Source organism: Anolis sagrei, chromosome 6 (genome assembly GCF_037176765.1).
Source record: "Anolis sagrei isolate rAnoSag1 chromosome 6, rAnoSag1.mat, whole genome shotgun sequence".
Classification (NCBI taxonomy): domain Eukaryota; kingdom Metazoa; phylum Chordata; class Lepidosauria; order Squamata; family Dactyloidae; genus Anolis; species Anolis sagrei.
Window position 1 is genome coordinate 95,167,156 of NC_090026.1, and position 25,818 is coordinate 95,192,973.

Genomic DNA, 25,818 nt, shown 5'->3' on the forward strand with positions numbered 1-25,818 from the left:
GTCCCCTGCGGGGTGATAAGAGTGGGATATAAATGAAGTAAGTAAATAAATAAATATTAAACAAGCACACACTTCAGTTAGCTCACAGATGACTTGGGAATCTGAGAATTATATCATTATATACAGTTCAATTAAACCCAAATACATGTCAATGTTATCCTTCATCATGAGCATTGCACAAAATGATTGTCAGCATTCCATCAATCCATTTCATAGCTACTGTAGTCATGTATAAGGAGCTGTTGTTTATGAAGTTTAGTGGACTTTGGCTCACACCCCCTTTGAGGAGCTTTTCAAGAAAACCAAAGAAACCTAAAGCCCATCCAAAATGCTCTTTAATTCAAACACCATGTGTGCATTTTCATCTACAAGAACCAGAAGTTCACGCCAATCACTCTTTGCTGATAGAAAATGTCACTTCCCAGTAGGGATGCAAAGAATACTTGCATGGTTTCTTGCAAAAAGCAGGAAAGGTGACTCAAGACATTGAGACACTGCCTTGGAAAAAAAAGATAAACCTTGAATTTATTTTTATGATAAAAAATGAATGAGTTTAAAATGTTTTTTTTCTGGACCAAAGCCATGTTTTTCAGTGAATGCACTGCTTTATATATAAAATAATGATTTTTGCATAAATGAATATTTTTGGGGAGAAAGTCCCAAAATGTTTTTATCACAAATGTATGAAAACTGTTGTAATCTTATCCACTATTTTAAAAAAATCAAATGCTTCACTTCTGCATGGAATCATGAAATGAATAAATATTGAAATCCCTACTTCCTAGGAGTGGATCAGATCATTTAAATTTCAGTCATGGGTTTATTATTTGTCTTGGTAAAGATACCATCATTTGCATACATTAACATTCATATTGGAGGCTTATTGTAGACCCCAGAATTACAGACTCTGGTCATGCAATTTAGTAGGGCTTTTGTTTCAATTTAGGGTTGGTCTCAAATAATACAAAAATATAGCCAAAAAAAAAGAATAGTGTCAGGGCAAAAATGGTAATAGGCCGGAGAGCTCCCCAAATATACCTGTTGATTGACTGGTGGAGCCAGTCAACAGTATGAATTTATGTGTGGATATTATCAGCTGCACTAATTGACTTTATGCTAATATAACATTTAGTAGGTTGTTGTAGGTTTTTCACGCTATATGGCCATGTTCTAGAAGAATTCTCACCTGATGTTTCACCTGCATCTATGGCAGGCATCCTCAGAGGTTGTGAGGTCTGTTGGAAACTAGGAAAATTGGGTTTATATATCTGTGGATGTTTCAATTGGCCACCTTGATTAGCATTTGATGGCCATGTCAGACAACACAGAGAAGCAATTGAAATCCATAAGCATGTGGACAATTTCAACAGAAAGGAGGAAACCATGAAAATGAACAAAATCTGGCTACCAGTGTTAAAGAAAACTCTAAAATTATGATAGTAAAACAACACTCAAACATGGGAACTCCAAATAGGAAACAATCAGGCCATCATTGAAACTGAAACATTCTCACCTAGTTCCAAAAGACAAGAGTTCTTTCTCCCATCCTGGAAATTCCACAGATATATAAAGCTTGAAAAACCTACAACAACCCAGTGATTCCGGCCATGAAAGCCTTTGACAATACACTGAACATCCAGTAGGATTGAGAGTAAAAATAAATTCATCGCTACAGCTACAAGAGGCATGCATGGCATTTAAATCAATTAATCCTACATGAATTGTCCATTTACTCTGCCTATTAAGCAGAGTCTGTAGGGAATCCTACCAGTCATGCGGGTATGTGGCATGGGCTGATCCACTGCTGGATAAGGCAGTGCAGAAGTAGCTGGGGAAGACTGTGTCCGGGCAATAGGCTGACGTTTGTTGGATTGTGTCATGCCAAATGCAGCCATCTGAGCCCGGTATGTTTCCAACTGCTGGATACGCTGATGCTCCAGGATCTCCTGCTGTCAGGAAAAAAGCACAATAAATAGAAATGTGACCTACATATCAACTAGTATATGCAAACACAATGAAAATCTGCACCTCCTTTAGTCCTTTTTTATCATGTATTTTTTCCTTTGGGTAAAGTGTAACTACTCTAGTGAGCTGCCTATAACTGAAGGAAAAAGTGTACATGGAATCCATATCATTAAGAGAATTGCTCTTTCCCATTGAACACTGACCACTTGACCCAGTTCCCACTATTCTAAGGAAGTTTCTAAATGTGCCAAAGACAACATTTGTTTACATTTGAGTTCTAGTTCTAGTCACTGTCAAGTAATATAGATTTAATGAAACAACTTTTCTGTGTTAAAAAAAAACTTTACATGAGGGAAGCTTGGATTTTACTAGAGTAATAAAATAACATGATTTAACCTACTAAAGTCCTCTCTTAATAAATCCCACAGACTCCTAGCATGGTGTGAACACTATTGCTGAAACATTGGCATTGAGACTTCAGTGACTCATCTACTTATGGGGCTTTCCAAATGATTAGGTACTTGCACAACGGACAATTATTGGATAAGTTTTAAGAAATCCAGATTAAGAGAAATGCCTAATGCACAATATTATTCATAAGACCAGAAAGCACCCTAATGTAAAGTGCTATGACCATATATCTACTTATAATGCAAATATCCTGGAATCCTACCTTCACACACATTTAAGGGGGTCAGTAATTGTGACAGCCAGGAACATAGTTTGCAACCAGTATAAATTATGTGAAATAGAACAGACAAATAGCAAACCTCTCCCTTCACACATTTCTACAGGGACTTGGAGACTTTTAAACAGAGGCTGGATGGCCATCTGTTGGAGGTGCTTTGAATGCAATTTTCCTGCTTCTTAGCAGCAGGTTGGACTGGATGGCCCATGAGGTCTCTTCCAACTCTAGGATCCTATGATCCTATGATGCTATGACTTTCACATAGCACTTAAGAACCTATGTTTGCAAACCTGAGGCTGCTTTTACTGCAGTTGTACAAAAAGCATCCTAATGAAATTGAATTAAAGAGAAGGCCATTTACAAAACTTGGTGATATTATAAGTTCTTGCTTTGTATGCTGTATTCTTAGATTCATCTAAAATTATTTACAATATCAGTCAAGACCATTAGTAGACCATATGGAACAGTATCAGCCCAAACCATTTGGTGGACCATATGGGACATGGAAGAAGTTGAAATTGCCATTATCAATCCAAAATTTTGGAAGGCTTGTTCAAGCTTCATCTCTCATTTGATCTCCAGCAGCAACCTTATTTGTTCAGTGCCTTTGTTCTAGTGGACAATGGTGCATCATCATTGAAAGTGCAACCTCCTGCAAAGCTGCTAATGCTGTCAACAGACACACAGCTAGCAGAGACTGTATTGTTAGCCTATAGGAACCAGAACTACTCACCAGTGGTAAAAGCCATAAATATATTGCCTCTCTTAGTTTTTCATTTTCTACCCTTCAATTTGACCACAACTGAGTACTTTTCCATTTGGTCCATCCCAGATTTTGAGAATGCTTGCTTTAAAACTTCAGCTGAAAATATGTGGCTTTCTTCTACTTCTCAATGTCATTTTTTTACCGAGTTGTTAAAAAAGCAAATATATTACAATCAATGTTATTATTTCACTTCCTTTTGAATGTTGTTTTTGCTGTTATATGCAGTTTCATTTTTACCTTTCTTCAAATTTCAGGAAGCACATATTTCTAAAGACAACTTAGGTTCACCCATTGGTTTCATAGTGTAAACTTCAGCTTATTCATATAAAATGTAAAGTTTAAAAATTGTCTTACTTCCCCAGACTCTCATTCCTAGTTGTTTAGGCTACTAGACTGACCAACTGATCATCAAAAAGCAGCTCTCTGTGATTTCCCCCCTCTTTCTGCCTTGCAGCCTTTCTCTTCAGTGACATATCAAATAGCTCCATCTGCAGTCATAGCCTCAAAAACTCCACCAAACTACACAAAACTTGATAATCACTAAGCCTAAATTGGGTTACAATCTGCTTCACTCAATAATTTGAACAGCTGCTTTTGAAAAGAACAGTTACTTTATTCATTATTCCGATCATTACTTATTACTGTTTCTGTCACAGGTTCAAATCGAAGGAGAGTGTGGATGAGTTCCCTCTGTCAGCTACAGCTCCCCATTGTGGGGACATGAGAGAAGCCTCCCACAAGGATGATAAAACATCAAAACATCCGGGCATCCCTTGGGCAATGTCCTTGCAGCCGGCCAAATCTCTCACACCAGACACCACTTGCAGTTTCTCAAGTTGCTTCTGACATGAAAAAAGTCCAGAAAACTTGCTGTCTTAATCATTGTCATAAGGTACTGTTGCTCTCACATTGCTAGAAAGTGCAGGAAAGTTCTCTAAGGAGCCCAATTCAGATCCTGCACCCTGGTGATTTTGAGAAAAAATGTAGAAGATATTAAAAAGCAATCCCTCCCAATTGTCACAGAAGTCTGTCACTCATATGACCCTTCTATTCCTCCCTACTCTCATTTTTCTGGCTGAAGCCCCATCTATAATGTTACACCCCAGGCTGTCAATGAGGTGGGGTTGTACTCCCCTGTGTAACCTCAACATGTGGCATGAAGCAGTATTTAATACTAGTTCATATAAAATGTTCTGTGTGGAAGCGGCCTGTGTCAAGAAATACACCCAGGAGACAGCATGTTTTCATCCAATGAAGAGCAGTGCATTACAGTCATAGGCAAAAAGTATCGGTTTCTTCCAACTCATTTCTTTTTTTAAAAAAGTAAATTAGTTACCAAATTCTTCCTAGGAGATTACTAGAAATAAATTGAACGAACTTGACGGACTGTTCCCTTTATTTCTTTTGCAACCTTAGTGGTTGATGCATCAAGGTCTGTAATTATGACTGCCATCTCTTTCATATGTTCCAAAGCCATGCTTGCTGAAAGATTCTGTAAGTTGTAGCCCCCAAAAGTAACTTTCCCAAGCTCTGGCAAAGCCTGACAGTGAGACTTTTGACAAAAGTGTGTTCCAAATATTAACAACCCCAATCGGATGTGGAAAGATACATTGATGAAACAGAATTAGATAATAAATCAGGTTTTCAAACTCAGCTAAAACGGTCTTGGAAGCTATAGAGGTACTTTAATGTGTTCACCATTTCAGGGAGTGGAATCTTTGGGGGCAGGTTTGTCTGTATTTAATGTGAGATCACTCCTTGCCAGAGTGAGTAATTTGGGGTTGGGCAGGGAGAAGTGGGGGTGTCTATACTTGCTGACCTTGGTATAACTGGAGGATCAAATGTGGAAAATAAAATTAGAGCTGTGTTAGCACATACTATATTACAGACTGCACAGTAAAATTGTACTTTGCAGCTTCTAGTGTCTCCAACTCATTCTGAACCAAGGAAAGCAGAATGCTTTTTGAAGCAATCATAGTAGTTGAAATAGGTGGAATTATGTGATTGTACCAGAAAGATTCGTGATTTGAGCTTGAACAATGGATGCTCAAGCTTTAACTTTACTTGGGGGAACAGGAGATGGAGAGAAAGAAGGTAAAGTCCAAATGGTTATTAGAAAGATGAATTTCAATAGTCCAACACATTTCAAATCAAAGGAGGTAGATACTTTGGTACCCAAGTGACATCCTTAAATGATTGTGATGTATTGAGCCTCATCTTTTTTATGCAATTGCAGAATTCCTGCCTTTGGTTTTTTACCCATGGGCACTGAATTCTTAGGAGTAAACAATGAAAGTTGGCAATGAATTCTGGATAGGTAAGCCACACATGCTGTGAAATTAGTGTGTGTGGCATGCACTTAACTCTCCCTAGAAGTCAAGATGACTTAACTGAGACTGTTGTACTTTTATCATATCATAAGAAGAGATGAGTCACTGGAAAAATGCTTGGTAAAGTGGAAGGTAATTGGAAAAGAAAAAGAAAAAGACTACATTTCAGATGGATAGGATCAATCCAAAAAGCCAGGGCTGCTGAGGATAGAGCAATGTGAAAAGTTCTCATTCACCTGCTCGGACCCCTGCTCGGACCCCCTTGGACAGATGACACCCAACTCTACCACTCCTTTTCATCAAACTCCAAGGAAGCCTCCCAGACTCTAAACCAGTGTCTGGCGGCTGTGATGGACTGGATGAGGGCTAACAAGTTGAAACTTAATCCAGATAAGACAGAAGTCCTTTCGGTCAGTCATGAGGCCAATTGAGGTATTGGTTGGCAAACTGTGCTCAGCGGGGTTACAGTCTCCCTGAGGACACAGGTCTGCAGTTTGTGGGTTCTCCTAGATTCAGTGCTGATGCTTGTGTTGGTGGTGGCTGGGGGGTGGGGTGTCTTTGCACAGCTAAAGCTTGTGTGCCATCTGCAACCGTACCTCGTGGCCACGGTGGTCCACACCTTGGTTACATCCAGATTAGATTATTGCAATGCACTCTATGTGGGGCTGCCATTGAAGCTGTGCCTGTATGAGTTATATTCAAGTCCAGTCGGATCTGTATTCAAGCCCAATCAGAGTTAAATATTGAGACCATCTTAGAGACAGTTGAACACCATACAAGAAAGAGACAATAAGAAGAAATAAAGATTCAAGTGCCACAATTTGGCTAGAACTGTGTCCAGCCTTCCTCTCTTTACCACAAGGCTGACTCTTTCAATAACCACAAGTGTCTTGCCTGAGGCTCCGCCCTGAGAGGATTCTTAAAGGATCAGGCTGATGAAGGTTTCAAATGCAAAGAGGCTGTCTGGACAGATCCTTCAGAAACTTTACATAAAATATTAATCCCTCTAATGAAAAATGGCTTAACTAGGTGTAAATTGTGAGGGTTTTCATGGGGCATGAAAAGCATGTTACATCTTATGGTGAATTGATAATTGCTCATACTTTTTTCACACCTTGTAATCCACATCTGATTTTCTTACATGGATGTGACATTAAGGCAAGAAATCATCTTTGTTAATAGAAGGGGAATAGAATTAAGCAAACCCAGCATATTTGGGGTGCATTGTGATAATATGGAGTACTGCAAAGGTTATGCAGACATTTGTAGGCTGGAATTAATTTAGAATGAAATAATATCACTTCTTCCTTGGGACTAAACCTTATGAACTCAATGAAGCATACTTCTGTGTTGGCATCGATAGGATTATGCTGTTGATCTGCTCTAAAGCCAGAATATATGTGTGGATATATATATATATATATATATATATATGTATATATGTATATATATATATATATATATATATATATATATATATATATATATCCTTTACAGGGGTGGAGATAATTGTGCTTTTTCAGAACTGGAATCTGAACTTGAATTAGGACTATTTTTTAGAACTACTTTTCAAGAAATTAATCTGAACAGGATTATTGCAGAAGAAGGTTAGTATATCATGCCAAGATTACAATGAATTTTAAAAAGAAATTTGAACTTTACAGGGTAAGAGTGCCTTGACTTCGAATTCCAGGTCACATGAAATGTTAATTCTAATTGTTCTATTTAGCTGGCCTTGGTTTGTGACAAGTTTGGTATTGCACAGATTTCCTACCTGCCATCCTCACTTTTACCAAGTGAAATTATACAGATGACTCTTCTTGAAGCTCACCTCTTTATTCCTAATTATCTGGGTCCTGTGTTCACTCAGGAAAATATTACAGTTGTCCCCGTGAGTTTTCATTTTGGGCAAGTGACAAACTAAATTACTCAGTGTTTTAAAATATAAAAAGAAAACCTCACAAACTGCAAATCTGTGTATGCTGAAAGACAGTCTTCTGTATTTGCTTCTAACAGTTGTTTTCATTTTAATTGACACTGAACTATAAGTCATTTTTGGATTTTCCTATTTGTCTCTAGGATTTACCTACATAATAAATTCACAAGAGTCTCTATTTACTAAGTAACCCCAAACATTTTGAACTAAGAGTATTATAGTACTTAGATTTAAATGTAGCATTTGCTTTCATGTACTCTTGTCAGATGTTTGGAGTTTGGAGTTTTACCCTTATATAAAAGATATTTATGTCATCAACCTAAATGGGTATAGAAAAAAGTTCATTCTAAATGGTCAAGTTGAACTGCTGTGAAATGCAATACATCTGCGACATTTCAATGTAGATCTCAAATACATATAAAACCATGATAAGAGTAGTGATTCATGGGACTTTCTTGCTATACTGTTTTTTAAAGCCATCTAGAGGTGGGGGAAACCCAAAATTCCAGATAGGAATTGAAAAGAAAAATAGTAATACAATCAAAGTAAACAGACACAAGAATCAGCTAAAAGTGCTACTGGTGTCTAAATGAAAGTGTGAATTTCTGAGAAGGGTTATCCATGGTTATAATTTTCTTCACTTGTTAAACTTTCCTTGTTTGAAATTTTACCTTGCCATTTTAATGATGATATTTTTAATTATCTTTTAACTTAATCAAGTTTGAATGTATTGTAGTTCACTATTATGGGAGTCTTAAGATAGTGATTATTGTTTATTTGTGTACGTTTCTGTTTTTGTTTTTAATGTTGATACGCTCAGTGGACTAATCAATAAACTTTGCTTTGCTTATTAAACTTTCCCTGCTTTCCCAAGAATTATGAACAGGTTCTCTGGTGAAGCAGAGAACGTTTAACAAGGACATTAAAACTCAAACTCATCCTGAGTTGGCTTCTGGCTGGCCCTTGAATGTTTATCCATTTCTGTAAGTATCATGGGTTAATCTGGCTTAAGTCTGCCTTAGTAAAAGTCAGGAGATGCTCCATAATTTGATTGAAACTCCAGAGTATCCATGTAGCTTCAGGGCATTGTGGACAACAGGATCAGGTCTGACTCCACTGTCGACACAGGGCAATACCACCTCACCCCCCCCCCCCAAGCCCCGCTGAGTTCAACTGGGCAGAGAAAAGGAGATGCCACCATTCCCACTCCCAGTCAGCCGCAGAGATCTGAATGAGCTTCTGGCCATTGTAGATGCCTCCATGCTGACATCAGAAAAGATGCCAGCACCACAACCAAGAAGATGGTGAGATTGTTTCCCCTACTTCCTAGTCATATGGGTGCCTCTACTGATATCAGCACAAGGTGTCTACAGTGGCCAGTAGCTCACGCAGAGCTCTGCACCCAGCTGGGAGTAGCAATAGTGCATGACAATAAGGTCATGCACTATTCAGTGGGGTCAACATGATATTGGTGCAGCTGGACCATGAGAGGGTTTGGGAGGGTACATGTGGGCACCTCTGGAGTCAGTCCGGAGCATTTCTGCTCCAGACTGACCTCAGATTTCCCAAACCGTGCAGACACACCCAAAGAAAGCAAAGAATAACTCTCCAGGGCTTCAAAGTGGTCAAGAAAAGGATGCAATAAATATTTTAGGTTTTTCATTCAAATTTGACTTCATCATTCCCCAGCTTGACACAAGTGAGGATATTAAGATGTCTTCTATCATGAATAACCCTGATTTTTTGGAGGCGGGGACACTGAAAGAAATGGATGATTAGCTACTTTGAAATCTCCACTTGTTCCTTTGAGACTCAAACCTGATTGACCTTACTGCTAATTATTCAGCCCTATATGTCTTTGAGAATCGTCAGCATTCCTGATTACATTCCCCGGGCCTTTGCCTACTCAAATTAAGGGAAGTAAGGGAGATCAGGCACACTGCCCAAGGGCTTGTTTCCCATGTGGCTGATCAAGGCATACCTATTTTAAAAATTTCTCATGAATGAAGAGTGTGGATTCACTGGGACTGATTAGCCATGTTGTTTGTCTGCTGTATGGTTGAATCATAGAGAAATCTTCAAGAAGTGCTCAGAAGTCCTTGGCAGTTGAGAAATAAATTATGATTTTTTGTGATTTCTCCTTTCTTAGACATTTCCAAAATTACCATTTTAAAAATTGATCATACATTTCTCACCAGTTTGTTCAAGGGCCCATCCAAACAGGCCTTTAATCTGAGTGGTGTCCAAATTATGTCTCCAGTAAAACTGAATTAATTCAGGACAAAACAGGTAAACCATGCTTTGTCCTGAATTAATTAGATACCCAGTAAGACCCAGATCTTTGATGATATTCAGGTCTTTCCAGGTGTGGGCCCAGTGTGGATTGGACTCAAGGACTGCATCTCACGATCCCCAATCCACGCAGCCGTCTTGGGTTTTGTGGACTCCATGAGCCCAGAAAACCAAGAGAGCACACACCCCACTCCAAAAACCCTAAAATACGTCCTTAAAAATGAAAACAACTTATCCAACCACTATTAAGGTACTGTGCGAAGTCCTCCTGGCATGTAGAAATGATGCACCAGGAAAGGGGAGCGGGATGATGAGATATTTTCCTCATCACTGCTGCCCTGAATAAATTGTTTTAATTTTTAAGGCTTTATTTTTGGGGGCTTCTAGGTGTCCGGAGGGACAACCTTCTGGGAAAGTGTGGGTTTTTTGCAGAAGGTGTGGGGACTTATACCCGCTTCAGAGAATGTTTAAGTGAAGTCTGAAGTGCTCTAAAATGTTATCCCTCAATAAAAACTTGGCTAGTTAGGAATGAAAATATTTCAATTCTTTTAACTTTTGGCTTATAAAGAGATAGGTGGACAGAAACACTTGCATTTGCCGCATGTGCGGTCCCTCCTTCCCCCATAACACAATGGGGATGGGACAAGGGAAGTGCAGGTAGCTTTGTCAGAGCTACCCAAACACACACTTTCCTCCCTATGGTGGTGAAGGAAGTGCCTTTCAGAGCTTCCCCTTCATTTTGGGAGGAATGTGCCTGCAAAGCATTGTCTGATGAAGCTCAGCAGGCCTGCAAAGCATTGTCTGATGAAGCTTGGCAGTCCCTGTCCAGGCCCAGCCAAAAGCTGCAAAGCAGAACTGTTTTAATCCTGTGTGAAGTGGTTGTAAGTCTGCTACACAACCTGTCTGTGGTCTTTAGGACCTCAAGGGATCCAAGTAAAAATTGTTCTGTGACACAAACTAAGAGTACAAGTAGGACAATGACTACTTGTAGTCTTACTAGTACTTCTTCCCTCCTCCTCCTCCTAATGTAACTTGCTTCTCTAGAGGAGAGGAAGAGAAACTAAAACAACCAGCAGGGGATATGACTTCATACAGTTTCTCCTTTCCTTCAACTCTGAGTACTGAAAAAGAAAAAAAATCCATGTCAGTGACCTCTGGCCCCAACAAAGACAGAAGCAGGTGGTCTCTGCTTCCCTAATAAAAAGGATTCTGCTGTGGAGAAGGTTGGAGAAATGAAGGAAGTCCAAGACTTGACAGATTACATATTTATTTTCATGTTTATTTTCGGAGGAATGGGGAACCATATCTCTAAATGTATGCTTTTCTTTCATTTGTATATAAAGTCAAAATCATACCTGTAAATTAGGGAGAAATGGGGAATATGCAAGACTGGGATTGAGAGTTCAACTGTGTAATTTTATTTTCTGATTACTCTTTCAGTAGGCCTTCCAACTCTTTGCTTTTCTTGCCGATTCCACCAAATAACAAGAGTTCCAAATTATGTGTTTACTTATTTAGTTCTTCTTCATATCTGCCTTTCAAGACCACAAAGTACTGGGGTAATGTGGCACAAAGGTGACACAAAGTAGAGTGTACCTCCTCTTCTGATTTTTAAAAAGAGCCATATTTTGCAGTTTATGGACATTAGGAGACAAGAAGAAAGGAAACAGGAAGAAAGGAACTTTTGCCCACTCTGTTGAAGACCATGACATAGATGCCAGTACTGTTCCGTCTAGTCAAAGCCATGGTATTCCTTGTAGTAACCTACGGATGTGAGAGCTGGACCTTAGGGAAGGCTGAGCGAAGGAAGATAGATGCTTTTGAACTGTGGTGTTGGAGGAAAGTGCTGAGAGTGCCTTGGACTGCGAGAAGATCCAACCAGTCCATCCTCCAGGAAATAAAGCTCGACTGCTCATTGGAGGGAAGGATACTAGAGACAAAGTTGAAGTACTTTGGCCACATCATGAGGAGACAGCAAAGCCTAGAGAAGACAATTATGCTGGGGAAAGTGGAAGGCAAAAGGAAGAGGGGCCGACCAAGGGCAAGATGGATGGATGGCATCCTTGAAGTGACTGGAATGACCTTGAAGGAGCTGGGGGTGGTGACGGCCGACAGGGAGCTCTGGCGTGGGCTGGTCCATGAGGTCACAAAGAGTCGGAGACGACTGAACGAATGAACAACACTGTTCCATTATCTGGATAGAGGCTACAAGGGGGTACTAGAGGGAGAAGGATAGTCCACTTTATGGGGGTGGAGGGTGAGTTGAAGTACTAAAATCATTTTCCCCCTTTTCTTGTTATTCTCCCCACCCATGTCCCCATTATGGAAACAACCCTTGTTTATGACATGGGAAGTGTGGAGGGGGATTAATCAGCGAAAAGGGGGGAATAGTTTTCCTCCTTCAACTCTGCCCCTGTAAAATGGACCACCCTTCTCTCTCTAGCACCCACTTTTAGCCTCCACCCAGATAATGGAACAACACCAAGACACTTAGCTACTCAGCACTTGATAGGTCTGAACTTTAAAAGTGCTATTCAGGATGTGCAATGGATTTGCAGAGACAGTGAAATAAATACTTTCAACAATTATCTTAGGGCACATCTACAGTACACAGCAAAGCTGTTTGAGCTCCACCTTAACTGTTTTGGCTCAATGCTACAGAATCCTGGGAGTTGTAGTTTTATAAGTTTTTTGGCTTTTACTAAAAAAGAATGTTTTTTGCCTTACCAATCTACAATACTCAAGGTGGATCTAGACAGCCCCTTTATTGTGGGAGTTACCACAATAAAAGGGGGCTGTCCAGATGACCATATAACACCATTCAAATATAGATAGGACCCCAGCCACACTCCTTTTAAGGAAGGCAACAACATGCTTCCTCTAAATAAATCTTGCCAAGAAATGCTAAAACAGGGCCACCATGAGACCGAGTCAAGTTCAAGACACATAACAACAAATAAATATTATTATAAATAATAATAAATATTATAATAATATATTAATAAATATAATTATAACCTTTATAATAATATAAAATAATAATAAATATTAAAATATTATTATACATAATATTTCATCAGAATTCCTAAACATTAGGAAAAACTTCCTGATAGTAAGAGCTGTTCAACAGTGGGACTCTTTCAGAATATGGTGGATTTTCTCTTTGTTTTTGCACCTTCTCTGGCGGGTTTTAAGCAGAGACTGGATGGCCATCTGTAGGGAGTGCTTTGATTATATATTCTTGTCTAACTGTAAGTTACCATCAACTCCTGCACTTTATTACTTCCCCCCGCCCAAAAGACTTGGCATTCAAATGTGCACACTTTCTGGGGTGGGTGTCCAGATGTTCTATTGGGACTTCCCAGTAGAACATCGGGACATCATAACCCCAAAAGCCCCCTAAACAGAGTTTACAAAGAAAAGAACTCACACGGCCTCTATGGGAAGGCTGCTGGAGTTCTCTTGACATGTACAAATAATGCGCCAGGAGAAAGGGGGGGCAGTAGCAATTTTCCTCCTCCCCCCTTTCTCCTAGTACATCATTTGGACACTCCAGGAGAATTCCGGCAGCTGTCCCATGGAGATCGGTTGAGTTCTTTTCTTTTAAAACTCTGTTTAAGGGACTTTTGGGAAGGGAGTTATGGTGTTTCCGTGTTCTACTGGGATGTCCCAATAGAACATCTGGACACCCACCCCAGAAAGCACACACTTTCTGGGGTGTGTGCTGACAGGGCCCCAGGAACATTCGTGTTTTTTAAACATAAATGCTCCTGGGATAATGCCCTATCTGGAAAGACCCTCAGTATTCCATAGCCTTGAACCATGGCAGTTAAAGAGGTGTCAGACTGTGCCAATTCTACTGTGTAGATGCACACTTAGCTTCACTTTTCCCATCATGGTAATGAGTTTTCAGTCCAGGCTGGATCTCAGGACCCAAAACCCATAGGGCTGTATGCAGGGGCGGCTCATCCATTACGCGAAGTAAGTGGTCACAGAACACTTTTTTTTTGCCAGGGGCGCAGAGGTGCCTCTGTAAATGCCCCTCGACCACCACTTGAGGAGCGCCCCCTCAGCTCACAACAGCCCTAGCAGTCCGGGGGAGCCTCGGCTTTCTTGCCTCGCTGCCGGGCGATCCTCTTCCCAAAGGAGCCGGGCCCTTGAGCCTCGCCTAGCCCCTCTCGCTCCTGCTCCACCTGGCCACCAGGTGCGCGAGCAGAGCTGGCGCTCAATCGTTCTCCGCGTTTAATCCCTTCCCCATGACGGGCTCCCTTTCTCGATCCCCCGGGGCCCCACCCACCTCTTCTCCTCTCCCCAATCCGTGGGTGGGCCAAGGGGCAGAGCCGCCACGGCTGGCCCGCTTAGGGTCCGGAGGCATGTCTGAAGACCCCAGCGTGCGCACCAAAAGTCACCTCTTCTCCTGACTTTCTCTTCAGCCATTGGGACCAAGAGAGAGAGAGAGAGAGAGAGCCCCTCTGGCTGGAGGTATCTCCCACCTCAACTCCCTCCTTTGTTTTTGCACCTACCTTCAGGAAAGGTGGGCATATCAACCTACTTATCTTATTGGCATGGGGATTCTGGGAGTTGCAGTCCAAAAAGTAATATTTTCATACTCATGCCCTATGTTTAGTCCAATACTTTCATATAACGTTTATGGGATAGAAGTGGCTTCCTTATCTATTCTAGGTGATGAAGAGAAGGCTTGAAAATTATTTCAATTCTAAATTTCATATACATGAAATACAAGATTTTATATGTAGTACAAGGTGGAGATCATCTAGTCTAAAAACATATAAACTTAATAAAACAAATGCACAATATAGAAATGATACTATATAGTCCCTACTTTTGTCATACTTGGAAATTCTCCAATTTTATGTGACTAAGAATTTTCTAATATTCATGCTTCTTCTTTTCTTTTTAGTAAGTATGCATTTTGTTAAACACTTTGCCTTCTGAAATGGGAGACATTTTCCCTCACTCATTTGGTCTGCTCTCTTCTATATTCAAAATGTTATTGTACAATTTTTACTTTTCAAAAATTCAGCAAACATCCTCTTCTATTTCTACTTGACGCAAAGGTCTGAAGAAGGACTCATGCCAAGGTTGTCTTGCTTGGCTATGATTCTATGTTTCTAAGTGGAAAGATTATTCCACTGAATTATTTCAGTTCCTTTGATGCAAAATGTCTCAGCTGATTGTGTGCAATGTGGAAGAATATTTATTCCTTTTGTGGGGGGGGGGGGGGGGGGTGGTGGACTGGACACAAAGACACTCTGTATCATAGAAGCCTCCCAAATACTGAGATGTCATTGGGAGAGCTAGAGAATTCCTTAAATAAGCAGAGTGCCCTCCATATTAAGCACCACAACATCATCCATCTATTTTCTGGCCACAAGAACCTTTTTCTTAATTCGGGAAAAGCAACTTCCATCAAGCAGGCCACTACAGGGCACTAGCCGCAAGGCAGCAAAAACTCTCCTTGGAATAATTCTTTGCAGATGCCAGGAACCGGAAGTTTCAAGAAAGAGGAAAATGAAAGCCATTCACTCTTCCAATGACACAGACCTTTGATACCCGCCTAGTCATTTGGGCAAAGAGCGGCAAGGTCAGGAAGGCACATAAAGATTGGTGATTAGAGAAATACTATATCGGCAAAGTGTGGCGAGCTATTAAAAGAAAATGCAGCTTTTATGATTGTGTGGCTAAAGCTTCCCAGCAGCTATTTGTATTAGATATTGAGTTAAGCATAACCTATTTAGCTCTGGCATTCCAGAAAACATTTTGATGTGAGCTACTGCAGGAAAGTAAACACAAAGAGAAGGAGGAAACAAGACTGATCCCAAACAGATAAAAAAAGAGAGTGTAATTTAATTTTCTGAAGCCGTGCATTTTTAAGAGTATTGAGACAAAGGAATTTTCATAAGATACTTTAAACATGGGGAAGGGAGGGGGACATCTGTTTGGAAGCCATAAGGAAAAAAGCAACATTTGGTATATTTATGAATGGGTGGGCGTGCATGCACACAAATCTCAAACAGATATGTCTCTATGTTTCTCAGTATTTAAACACCTATTTAATTGGACAATCATAGGGAAGGACATTATTTAATAACTGAATGTTTTAACAGTATTTTAGAAGTGGGATTTACAGACGCTGGCAGAAGTCAGTTGAACAATAAGATTTCAACAGACTAGTTGAAAGATTTATGTTACTCTCTCCAGTTCCCTGGAAATGTCACAGAATCCATAAATGATACAGCAGAGAGAGCAATGTATTTCCAAGAATGTGCTCTTGGGATCATTACCTATGCATAATGGTTTAATATTTAAATATTATTATTAAAGTAGGCCCACATATAGTGTGAGCTCATTGAACACAGTTTCATTTATATATTAAGAGCTTTAAATTCCATAATGTTGGCCACATAATCATGCTAAAGGCCTTCTGAGAATACTTCTCCAGGCATTGCTAGACACCCCAGAGTGATTCTATAGTATGTGTTGACTGGAACCCTTAAATACTGATCATTTCAGGTAAGAAAAATAGGATTCACTATTATATGAAAAAATTGTATTTCATGAAGGTTCCTGGAATTGATCTACTGTGTAATGAATGCACATCAGTTTTTAAAGTATCATATCTGATTTCTGAGCTATTGTGATATAGGTGGTTTGAGAGCTGGACTACGGGCGCATCTAGACAACCCCTTTATTGTGGGAGACATATGACATCCTGGACAAACCTGAATTAATTTGCCACAACAACAAATAAATATTATTTAATAATTTTGCAAAGTTCATTTAAAAATGAAAATATTTCTTTAACATCAATCTCATACTGTTAACAAAATTGTAACTGGCAAGATCATCCAACAAAACTTGTATTTGTTTGTCAGAATCTTCTCACCAGGTCACTGTAATAGTGGCACAAGGGTGGTGCATTTTGATACCCAAGGATAATGGTATCCATCATATTTTCAAGGTTTCCTGACTCTTCTGGACTTAATTGCAATCCGCACAGATCATGGGAGCAGCAGAATTTTTACTAACAGCCTTATCTTTTCTTGGGTGGGATGATTACAAGTTAGAGATGAGGAAATACATAAATATTACATAAAATAATACTTCCCATGTGTCTACAATACCCAACATAGAGCATTCATTGGTCTTAAATAATCTGTGATTTGAGTCATGGTTACTGGAACTAATTCTGCAACACAATTCCCAATATATTTACACTGAATCTATATGCTGAAATCCCTTTTCTTTTTGTGTATGTATCCTGACCATATCAAATCAACAGGTTATTTTATTTCATATTTACTTTTAAAAGCGATCAGTTTGGTTAAGCAAGAATAAACCCATGCATTTGGTATCTCTTCTTCCCTGGCTCTAAATGCCTGTACTAATGTCCAAGTTTGAAAATGTTACCTTTTGGACTATATCTCTCAGAATTCCCTAGGCATTATGATGCATGAAAAATTCATGGACCTGTTATTCAGAAATAGGTTTCACAGAGTTTAGTTAGCCTTTGCTTCAAGTATTTAGCCTTAGGAAGTCAGCCTTACTCCACATCTCTCTTATATGGCATATCACTTTCAAAATACTCGTAACTTCATTTTGGGCCCTTCCAGGCAGGTCCTATAGCCTAGGATCTGATCCCAGGTTTCCTGCTTCAAACTGGATTATATGAGTCCACACTGCCAGATAATCTGGGATAAACTGAAAACCTGGGATCAGATCCTGGGATATAGGGCCTGTTTGGTAGAGCACTCAGACGCACACATTCTACGCCATTTTTTTCTTTTTCTGACCAGAATTACACTGGCTCTCAAAATTTATTTTAAAATAAATGATAAATAACACTAAGCCATATCTTTCCAGTTCAGTCAGCAAGAATTCCACATGGTCAAACCATAAAGATTGTTTATGCACATGCCTGCAGAACAGCCTTGTTAGCCTGCAGAATTTCATTTTATATTGTAAGCTGGAGAATTTAAGTGATACTGGACATTTCATGCAGCTAAGTGCTACAGCAGGGGTGGGCAAAGTGAGTCGTTACTTATCATGTATTGTAAAATAAATTTAGCAAGCCAGTATAGTTCTAGTCAGAAATAAGAAAAAAGTGGCATAGAATTTGTGCAGCATGCAGCCCCCAAAGGGCATTTTATTGCACACACCCACACCACAATCCTCCCAGGAAATTAAAAAAAATAAACAAAATACCTCACTTCTTTTTCACCCTCCAAAATTGTTTTTGTACCAGAATACCTCAAAATGTAATCTGGGTAGAATTGGGGTGGGGGTGGGGTGGGGGCATATCCACTACACTTAAAAACCCCTTGGGCCTCCAAGGTGTTAAAAACATTTATTTACAAAAATTTCCCAAACTATTTTTTGGCCCACAAATGCTTCAAAATGTCCATGGGGGGGGGGGGGGATATGGAGTGAATATCCACCATATTTTGTGGGACCCCAATGCCACTTTTGCATGAAGAGTCTTTTTTGAACCCTTAAACATGGTGAAAATGCCCCCATATCCTCTCTAAAGGCATTTCGGCACTCTGTCTGTTTGTGTGTCTTTGCAGGAATGAAAGCAACCCTCCAGTTCTTCTAGAGGGCTAATGTGGTTCCTTGCCTTCCTACAGCTAGGAACATTCCCAGGCCAAACTCCATCTCAGTCTGCTATCTACATTCTCTGCATATATGTGCCCTCCCCATAATAATCTCTAAAGCTGGGTAGTTGTCTTTGAAACATAACAATTTTGTGTCATTTGGATGGGCCAGTATCAAAAAGCTTCATCGTAGGCTGAAATTTAGCATGATTCACCAAATATGTGACTTGGAGAAACTGTGCTAAAGTACAATGGTGACATCCTGTTGTCACAAAAAAAAATGCTGTTTGGCAGTTCCTACGCATTTCAGTCAGCATTTTGAAAGAGTGACTCCATACAAAAGCATATCATTTTCTTTCTTTCTCCTGCCACTTCCATTCTTTATCTTGTTATTTTTTACTTTTTTTCTAATGGAAACTTAATACTATATAAGTATCTCAAAGTTCTTGTTGCATCTTCTATTTAAAATAAGAGGAGGAGTCCCAGCCTCAGCCAAAATGAATATGCCAAAAGAGGTTGGTATCATTACGATAAATGTTACTAGTTTCTTTGTCTTTTGCCAGTATTTATTAACAGCTGTTGTGTACATAAAGTCCAATATTACTAGAACCATTTGAAGCAACATGCTGGTATACTTATGCCAGGATAGCTGGATTTGGTGGTGGTAGCAGGAAGAAAAAGGTCATGGGCAAAGCACTGATGAAAGAAATAAGACATTGGAGAAATGGACTGAGCTGATTTTGTTTGCCGTCTCCAGTAGGACTGCCAGATTGGACCCACAGTGAGGTTCATATAACTTTAATCCTTCAGCGATCTTGAAGCAGGATGCTGTCCAAGAACTAAAGCTTCATCAAGCAGGACGAAGATACTTATGCTTCCTCATGCCCCAAATTCCAGCTGCAGCTGTCCCCTCCCAACATGGCTATTGTCTTGCCAGAGAGACACGGTGGTCCATGCTCTTGTCACATCCCGGTTAGATTACTGCAACGCACTCTACGTGGGGTTGCCTTTGAAGACTGCTCGGAAACTTCAACTAGTCCAGCGAGAAGCAGCCAGATTGCTCACCGGAGCGGCGTACAGGGAGCATACCACCCCCCTGTTGCGTCAGCTCCACTGGCTGCCGATCCAATTCTGAGCACAATTCAAAGTGCTGGTTTTGACCTACAAAACCCTATACGGTTCCGGCCCAGTGTATTTGTCCGAACGGATCTCCCTCTACATCCCATCTCGAAGTTTAAGATCCTCTGGGGAGGCCGTGCTCTCGACCCCGCCACTGTCACAAGTGAGGCTGGCGGGGACGAGGAGCAGGGCCTTCTCAGTGGTGGCCCCCCACCTGTGGAACTCACTCCCCGGGGAGATTAGATTGGCAACTTCCCTTCTGCCGTTTAGGAAAAAACTGAAGACCTGGGTGTGGGACCAAGCCTTTGGTCATTCTGATGACTAAACTAAGGATCTGACGATAGACAAGGACAAATGGAATGGAATGAAATATGGACTCTGAACCCTGAGCAAGAGATTGTTTTAGCGTGAGATTGTTTATTATTTTATTATGTATTGATGTTTTAATTAATTGTTGAATTGTTTTGTATTTTGTATTACTTGTCAATTGATTTGGGCATCTAATTGTGCCCCCACTGTAAGCCGCCCTGAGTCCCCCCCGGGGTGAGAAGGGCGGGGTATAAGTAAGTGAAACAAACAAACAAATAAATAAATAAGTGAAGTGAGCATCTGACAACAAGGACAGAGGTGGGCATCTCTGCACCCCCCCCCCAACCTCTCCTACAGTGAGCAATGGTCATCTTGAGTGGGTACATCTACCACTGCTACATGGTCCTGGAGGGAAATGCAATTTCTTGCACAATGACATGATTCTGGCACATGTCATGGCTGAGAACATGAACATATCTTCATTTTGGCCTAGCAAGGAACATTAAAGATGTAGACATGCCCATGGGATTGTAAAATCTCACGGGTTTCATCTACAAACCACCTACTACAATGCAACCTGAGCCCTGCCTTCTCACAGTGACACCAGAGGCACTACAAGTGGCCAGCTTCTGGTCAAAGGACATTTAGCATAATACCAAATTTTAAAACTTTGTGTTTTTAAAATACACGTTAACTGTACCTTCAAGTTGCTTCTGATGTGATAAATAAATATCCACTATAAAATATTTTGTTTGACTAAAAAGACCATAGGATTGTCGTCTTACTATAGTCTTGATTTACTGGTGTGATCCCATTTTTATCAGTGGGAATGGATATATAAATACAGTGGCTGGTGTTCTGTAGGGAACTTATGACATTGTAATCAAATTTATAATTGCATGGTTTAGAAATGTTGCATTGTGCAGTGGTTGTATTATCATGGTGGAAGAATTCTCATATCTCATTGTGTGGCAGGAGCCCCTGTTGCACAACCAAGTGTCTTGCACAGTTTCCCATTGTACAACAGAGTTTTGTGCACAGTTCCCCGTTGCACAGTGGGAACTACATTGAGCATCTTCACAACTCTCTAACATTGTTGTATATTATATCAACAACTTAACTCTGACATCATAAAGTCACACACTGCAGCCCATGATGTGAAGGCCTTGGCAACCGCTTTATCTTGGGTTGTTGCAGGTTTTTAGAAGATGGCCATATAGCCTGAAAATCCAACAACTTCTAGAACATGGCCATATAGCCCGAAAAATCTAAAACGACCCAGTGATTCCAGCCATGAAAGCCTTCGACAATAAATTGCTTTATCTTGATTAATTGGTTTCCACCTTATGTTCTACCAATGAGTCATGAACTTTTCCTGTCTCCCTTATAAGCTATCCCACATTTCCAGTGATATTTTTGTTCTGAGGCCTTGGTAAAATGCAAATGTATTGAAATGTATTCAGCTTGACTGATTTTATCAGTTTAAAAGCAGATGGTAAACCAACCCACCAAAACCCTTTAATTGCTTGCCATCCTTACTATTTTGGTCTATGACGAACGTATACTAGATGGGAGCCAAGCAGAACATGCAAAGATGAAATTCTATTTCTTTGGGCTCTTGAGGTGGCTCATAAACTTGGAAATCCAGGCCTTGCCATACTTTCTGCCTTTTACATTGTTTTGCCTGCTTTGTGGTAATTGGCAGGATGGCAAGCAACGCCCCCCTTGAGGCCATTGTGCTAAGAATGGAATGGAGTATATTCAAGCCGTGCCCTTTCCTCATTTCCGAAGAAGCAGTCACTCTTCTGGGGTCCAGGAGAAAATCTGGCAGGAGCCATTGTGGAGAGCCTAATTGCACAGTGCTTATTCCTTGGAGGTCACTTCTAGGATAAATGTTAGTCTAATTAATATGTTCAAGCTTTCCTTTGCCATTAGCTTACATGCTGAAGCATACATAAGGCTTGCATCTAACATCTGCTAAAGCCCATGTAAAAGATTTTCAGTTGCTTTTACACAGTAGACCCTTTTACATTATTTCCGAGTCAAACCATGAACACTTCTATCTCCTTTTGATTTGTTCTTATCTACTCAGTTGGATTAGAATATGGGGTGGGGGAAAAGGTTCTTTCATAACTCGACTTATTCAAATTCAGTCTACTTATTCACTTCCATTTGTTTCAAACCCCACATTTTTTTACCTTTGCCAGTATAATGCAAATGAACTTGGTTATTTCCCTTTCCTATACTAGATGCTGTCCATGTGATAAATGTGATGCTTCATTTTGACCATCAGTCTTTGCTACCAACATCAGCAATTTAACTCCTGAAGATATGTTTTTTTAAGACTAGAAAGTAGGCTTGGAAAATGTGTTTAGAGCATAAGTCCCCAAACCTTCCAACCAGCATGGCTATTTTAAATTGGTTTATTCTTAGCTGGCTGGTGTGACCAGTCTATTTTCAGTAGTTCCTGAGTTTTACTGTTACACTTAGTTTATAGGTTTTGTTTTATAGTCAGTGTACCTGGCACTGCTTACATTCATACTGAACAACCCATAGGAGTCCATAGGACTTCCTGTTTTCCTGCTCCCATCTATTTATCTTTTTTTAAAACCTCAGGAATCTTTTCAGCAGTATGTCTGAGCATCATCTCCCATTTTTTTCACCACTTCTTAATCTCGGGAATCTAGGCAAACAATTACTGAGCCCTTTCTTTTTGCCATTCTCCCTGTCTCATAGAGTCTGTTTTGGTTGAGTTTTTTCTCAGGCTCTATATCTAATACTCCAAAAGAATTCTCTCCCCTCACTTTATCCAATAAATCTTACAAGGACTACCTCAGGGAATCCTCTCCTGCTCTTGTGTTCCTCTTTTAAAATTCGCTAATCTAAGCAGAAGTTTCTTTGCCCTCTCCTGATTTTGTAAAAGGGTGTTTAACTCCCCCACACTATACTTAGTAATCTTATAAACAATACCCCAGAAAGCCCCTTCATCTTTTCCAGTTCCATTTTTAAACCTTGATAGAGACACAACAACAGTGCCTAAGCCCTCTCCTATTTTTCCATTTTTTCTACCTTGGGAATCTTAGGAGCATGCCTCACAGTTGTTGTTGGGTGCCTTCAAGTCATGATGACAACCTTAATGTGAATCTAATTTGGGGTTTTCTTGGAGAGATTTCTTCAGAAGGGGATTGCTATTGCCTTCCTCTGAGGCTGAGAAAATGTGACTTCCCAAGGTCACCCCATGGGTTTTTATGGCTGAGAGGAGATTCAAATCAGTGTTTCCAGAGTCATAGTCCAATGCTAAAACCATTCATGCCTCAGAAAGACATCTTTTATTTCCTAATCCTTAAAAAAGCATTTCTCAACTTAGGAATCACAACTGGAAAATAACCAAAGATGATCCGATATGTTTATTATTTTCCTCTTGATGCTTAATTCTTTGTTGTAAGTTTACTGTTTTCTCTGTGCATTATCTTGTATTATTTTGATGTATTTGTATTCATTTGAGATATTGAATGTTTGCCTTTTGTTTTGTGTCCATAAACTGCCCTGAGTCCCTTCGGGAAGAGGGGGCGGACTAGAAATAAAGTATTATTATTATTATTATTATTATTATTATTATTATTATTATTTTAACAGCTGCCCCCACTTTTGCTTCTACTGAGCTACGCATTTGGAATTTTGACCTTTTAACTGGAAACTGCATGCTGTCACACAGATGACAGCACAACACACAATGTCAAATATTGAGGTACCTAATAGAATTTCCCATATCATATCATTGTTCTATTTTCCTTCTAGAAAACTCCTTCCCCTTTAGATTGTGACTGGAAATCTAGCAATGCAACTTGGACACCAGCCAAACATTCTGTCAAATGTGTTGTTGAAGACTTTCATGGCTAGAATCACTGAATTCCTGTGAGTTTTCCAGGCTGTATGGCCATGTTCCAGAAGCATTCTCTCCTGACATTTCATTCACATCTATGGCAGACATCCTTAGAACTTGTCTGCCATAGATGTGGGTGGAACGTCAGGAAAAATGCTTCTGGAACATGGCCATACAGCCCAGAAAACTCACAGCAATCCATTCTGTAAAATGTTGAGATGTCTAGCACCATGTGCTGACAGACAGGTTTTCTTTTTTACTATGGATTTTACCTTGTTACTATGAGAGATATAATAGTATGAAAAATCAAATGAATAGGAAGAGGATTATCTAGTTGAGTTATGGAGGTTATTTAGATAGAGGTTTACAGACTGGACAAAGTCCACCCAGTGACTCTAGCCAAGCATTAGCTACAACTAATGCTAGGTTGTCTTAGGGAAATTTTAAAAAAGAACACAACACTAATATGTTGTCTATTTTGTTAGTTCCTAGTAAATGGCAGTGATTTTTAATGAATATTCTGAACTCTTCGTTATTGATTTGTCACCATTACATATTGATGAGTCAAAAAAATTGCTTCAGGCCTCTTACTTGCAACTATAATTTCACCAATACGTAGAGTAGTCCTTAACCCGAAAAAAAATCTGTATGGCCAAATTGCTGGGATACTGAATGCAATGGTGCATAATTGTCCCTTGTCACATTGAGGGGATTTGCCTTTGAAGATAGCACTTTTATTTACAATAAACCCCAAGGACCTTTCTAATGGCTCTTCCATTATCTTGTATTTTCTCCTTTTGTTTGAAGACCCAGTTACTTGTGTCAAGATCAAGGGAGTCAATCAAAACAGATATAGCCCAGGTTGCAATTAGTAAATAAATCACTGTCACCATAGCAAAAGTAAATCTTTTTCTGGAAAGATGAATGCCCTGATTTGTTCCTAAAAGTGGGGGAGGCAGCACTTTTCCATTCATTTACCTCTAAAGGAATCCCTCCTTCATTACACAAGACAGGTTTCGTGTTATATCATCTCTTCAATGGGCTAATCAAAGACTGAGATAAAGCAGTTCATAGTCACCTCGTGCCCTTTGACTACTCTAAGACCATCTCTCACTCTCAGAGTTTTCCCCATTAAAGCTGAAGAGGAAATATTAATACTGGGAAGGGCATGAATTAACCAGAACATACTGTGGTTAAAAGAAAATTATTATTTCCCCCTCTGTAAGCGTTTTTACAGATCAGGGTTTTTTCTTGCAAAAATTCATTTCTATTAAAATTGGTATTTTTCCACAGGCAACAAAGGTTTTCTACTTCTTTTAAATCCATTATTTTTTCATAGAAAACAGTGGTTCTGTGTGAAAGCACACTACTTGTCCCAAAGACCAAGACTCCTGCCATGCCAAAACCATTGGAAAATGCACAAGGGTTTTTATAATCTGGGTTGTTATTTGTGTTTTTGGGCTGTATGGCCATGTTCCAGAAGCATTCTATCCTGACGTTTTGTCTGCATATATGGCAGGCATCCTCAGAGGTTGTGGTGACCTCACAACGTCTGAGGATGTCTGCCATAGATGCAGACAAAATGTCAGGAGAGGACGTTTCTGAAACATGGCCATACAACATGGAAAACACACAACAACCCAGTGATCCCAGTCATGAAAGACTTCCACAATGCATTCTTATAATCCCATCCTCCAGAAGAGATGAAAACTTATTTATTTATTATTATTTCTTTCCAACATTTCTACCCCGTCCTTCTCAACCCCTGAGGGGGGACTCGGGGCAACTTACAAAAGGCAACAATTTGATGCAACATACAAACAAATATAACAAATATAAAAGCAATTTAAAACAATAGATAAAACATTAAATTAAAACAAATTAAAACATTATTATTAAGCCATATAGCCATTTC

General features: G+C 39.8%; 1 protein-coding gene across 10 annotated transcripts in view; it reads right to left on the reverse strand.

The window, feature by feature from the left end:
- HDAC9 (histone deacetylase 9) overlaps window positions 1-25,818 on the reverse strand; it is a 491,112-nt gene that overhangs the window by 157,607 nt on the left and 307,687 nt on the right. For 8 of the 10 annotated variants that reach the window (XR_009631775.2, XM_060782133.2, XM_060782131.2 and 5 more), the window contains one exon: window positions 1,769-1,949. Coding sequence is in view for 9 of the 10 variants with exons in the window: in XM_060782133.2 (XP_060638116.2) it covers window positions 1,769-1,949 (181 nt within the window). In the remaining variant the exon portion in view is untranslated. The remainder of the gene's footprint in view (window positions 1-1,768; window positions 1,950-25,818) is intronic. The other 2 variants (XM_060782132.2, XM_060782129.2) reach the window with 1 other exon arrangement.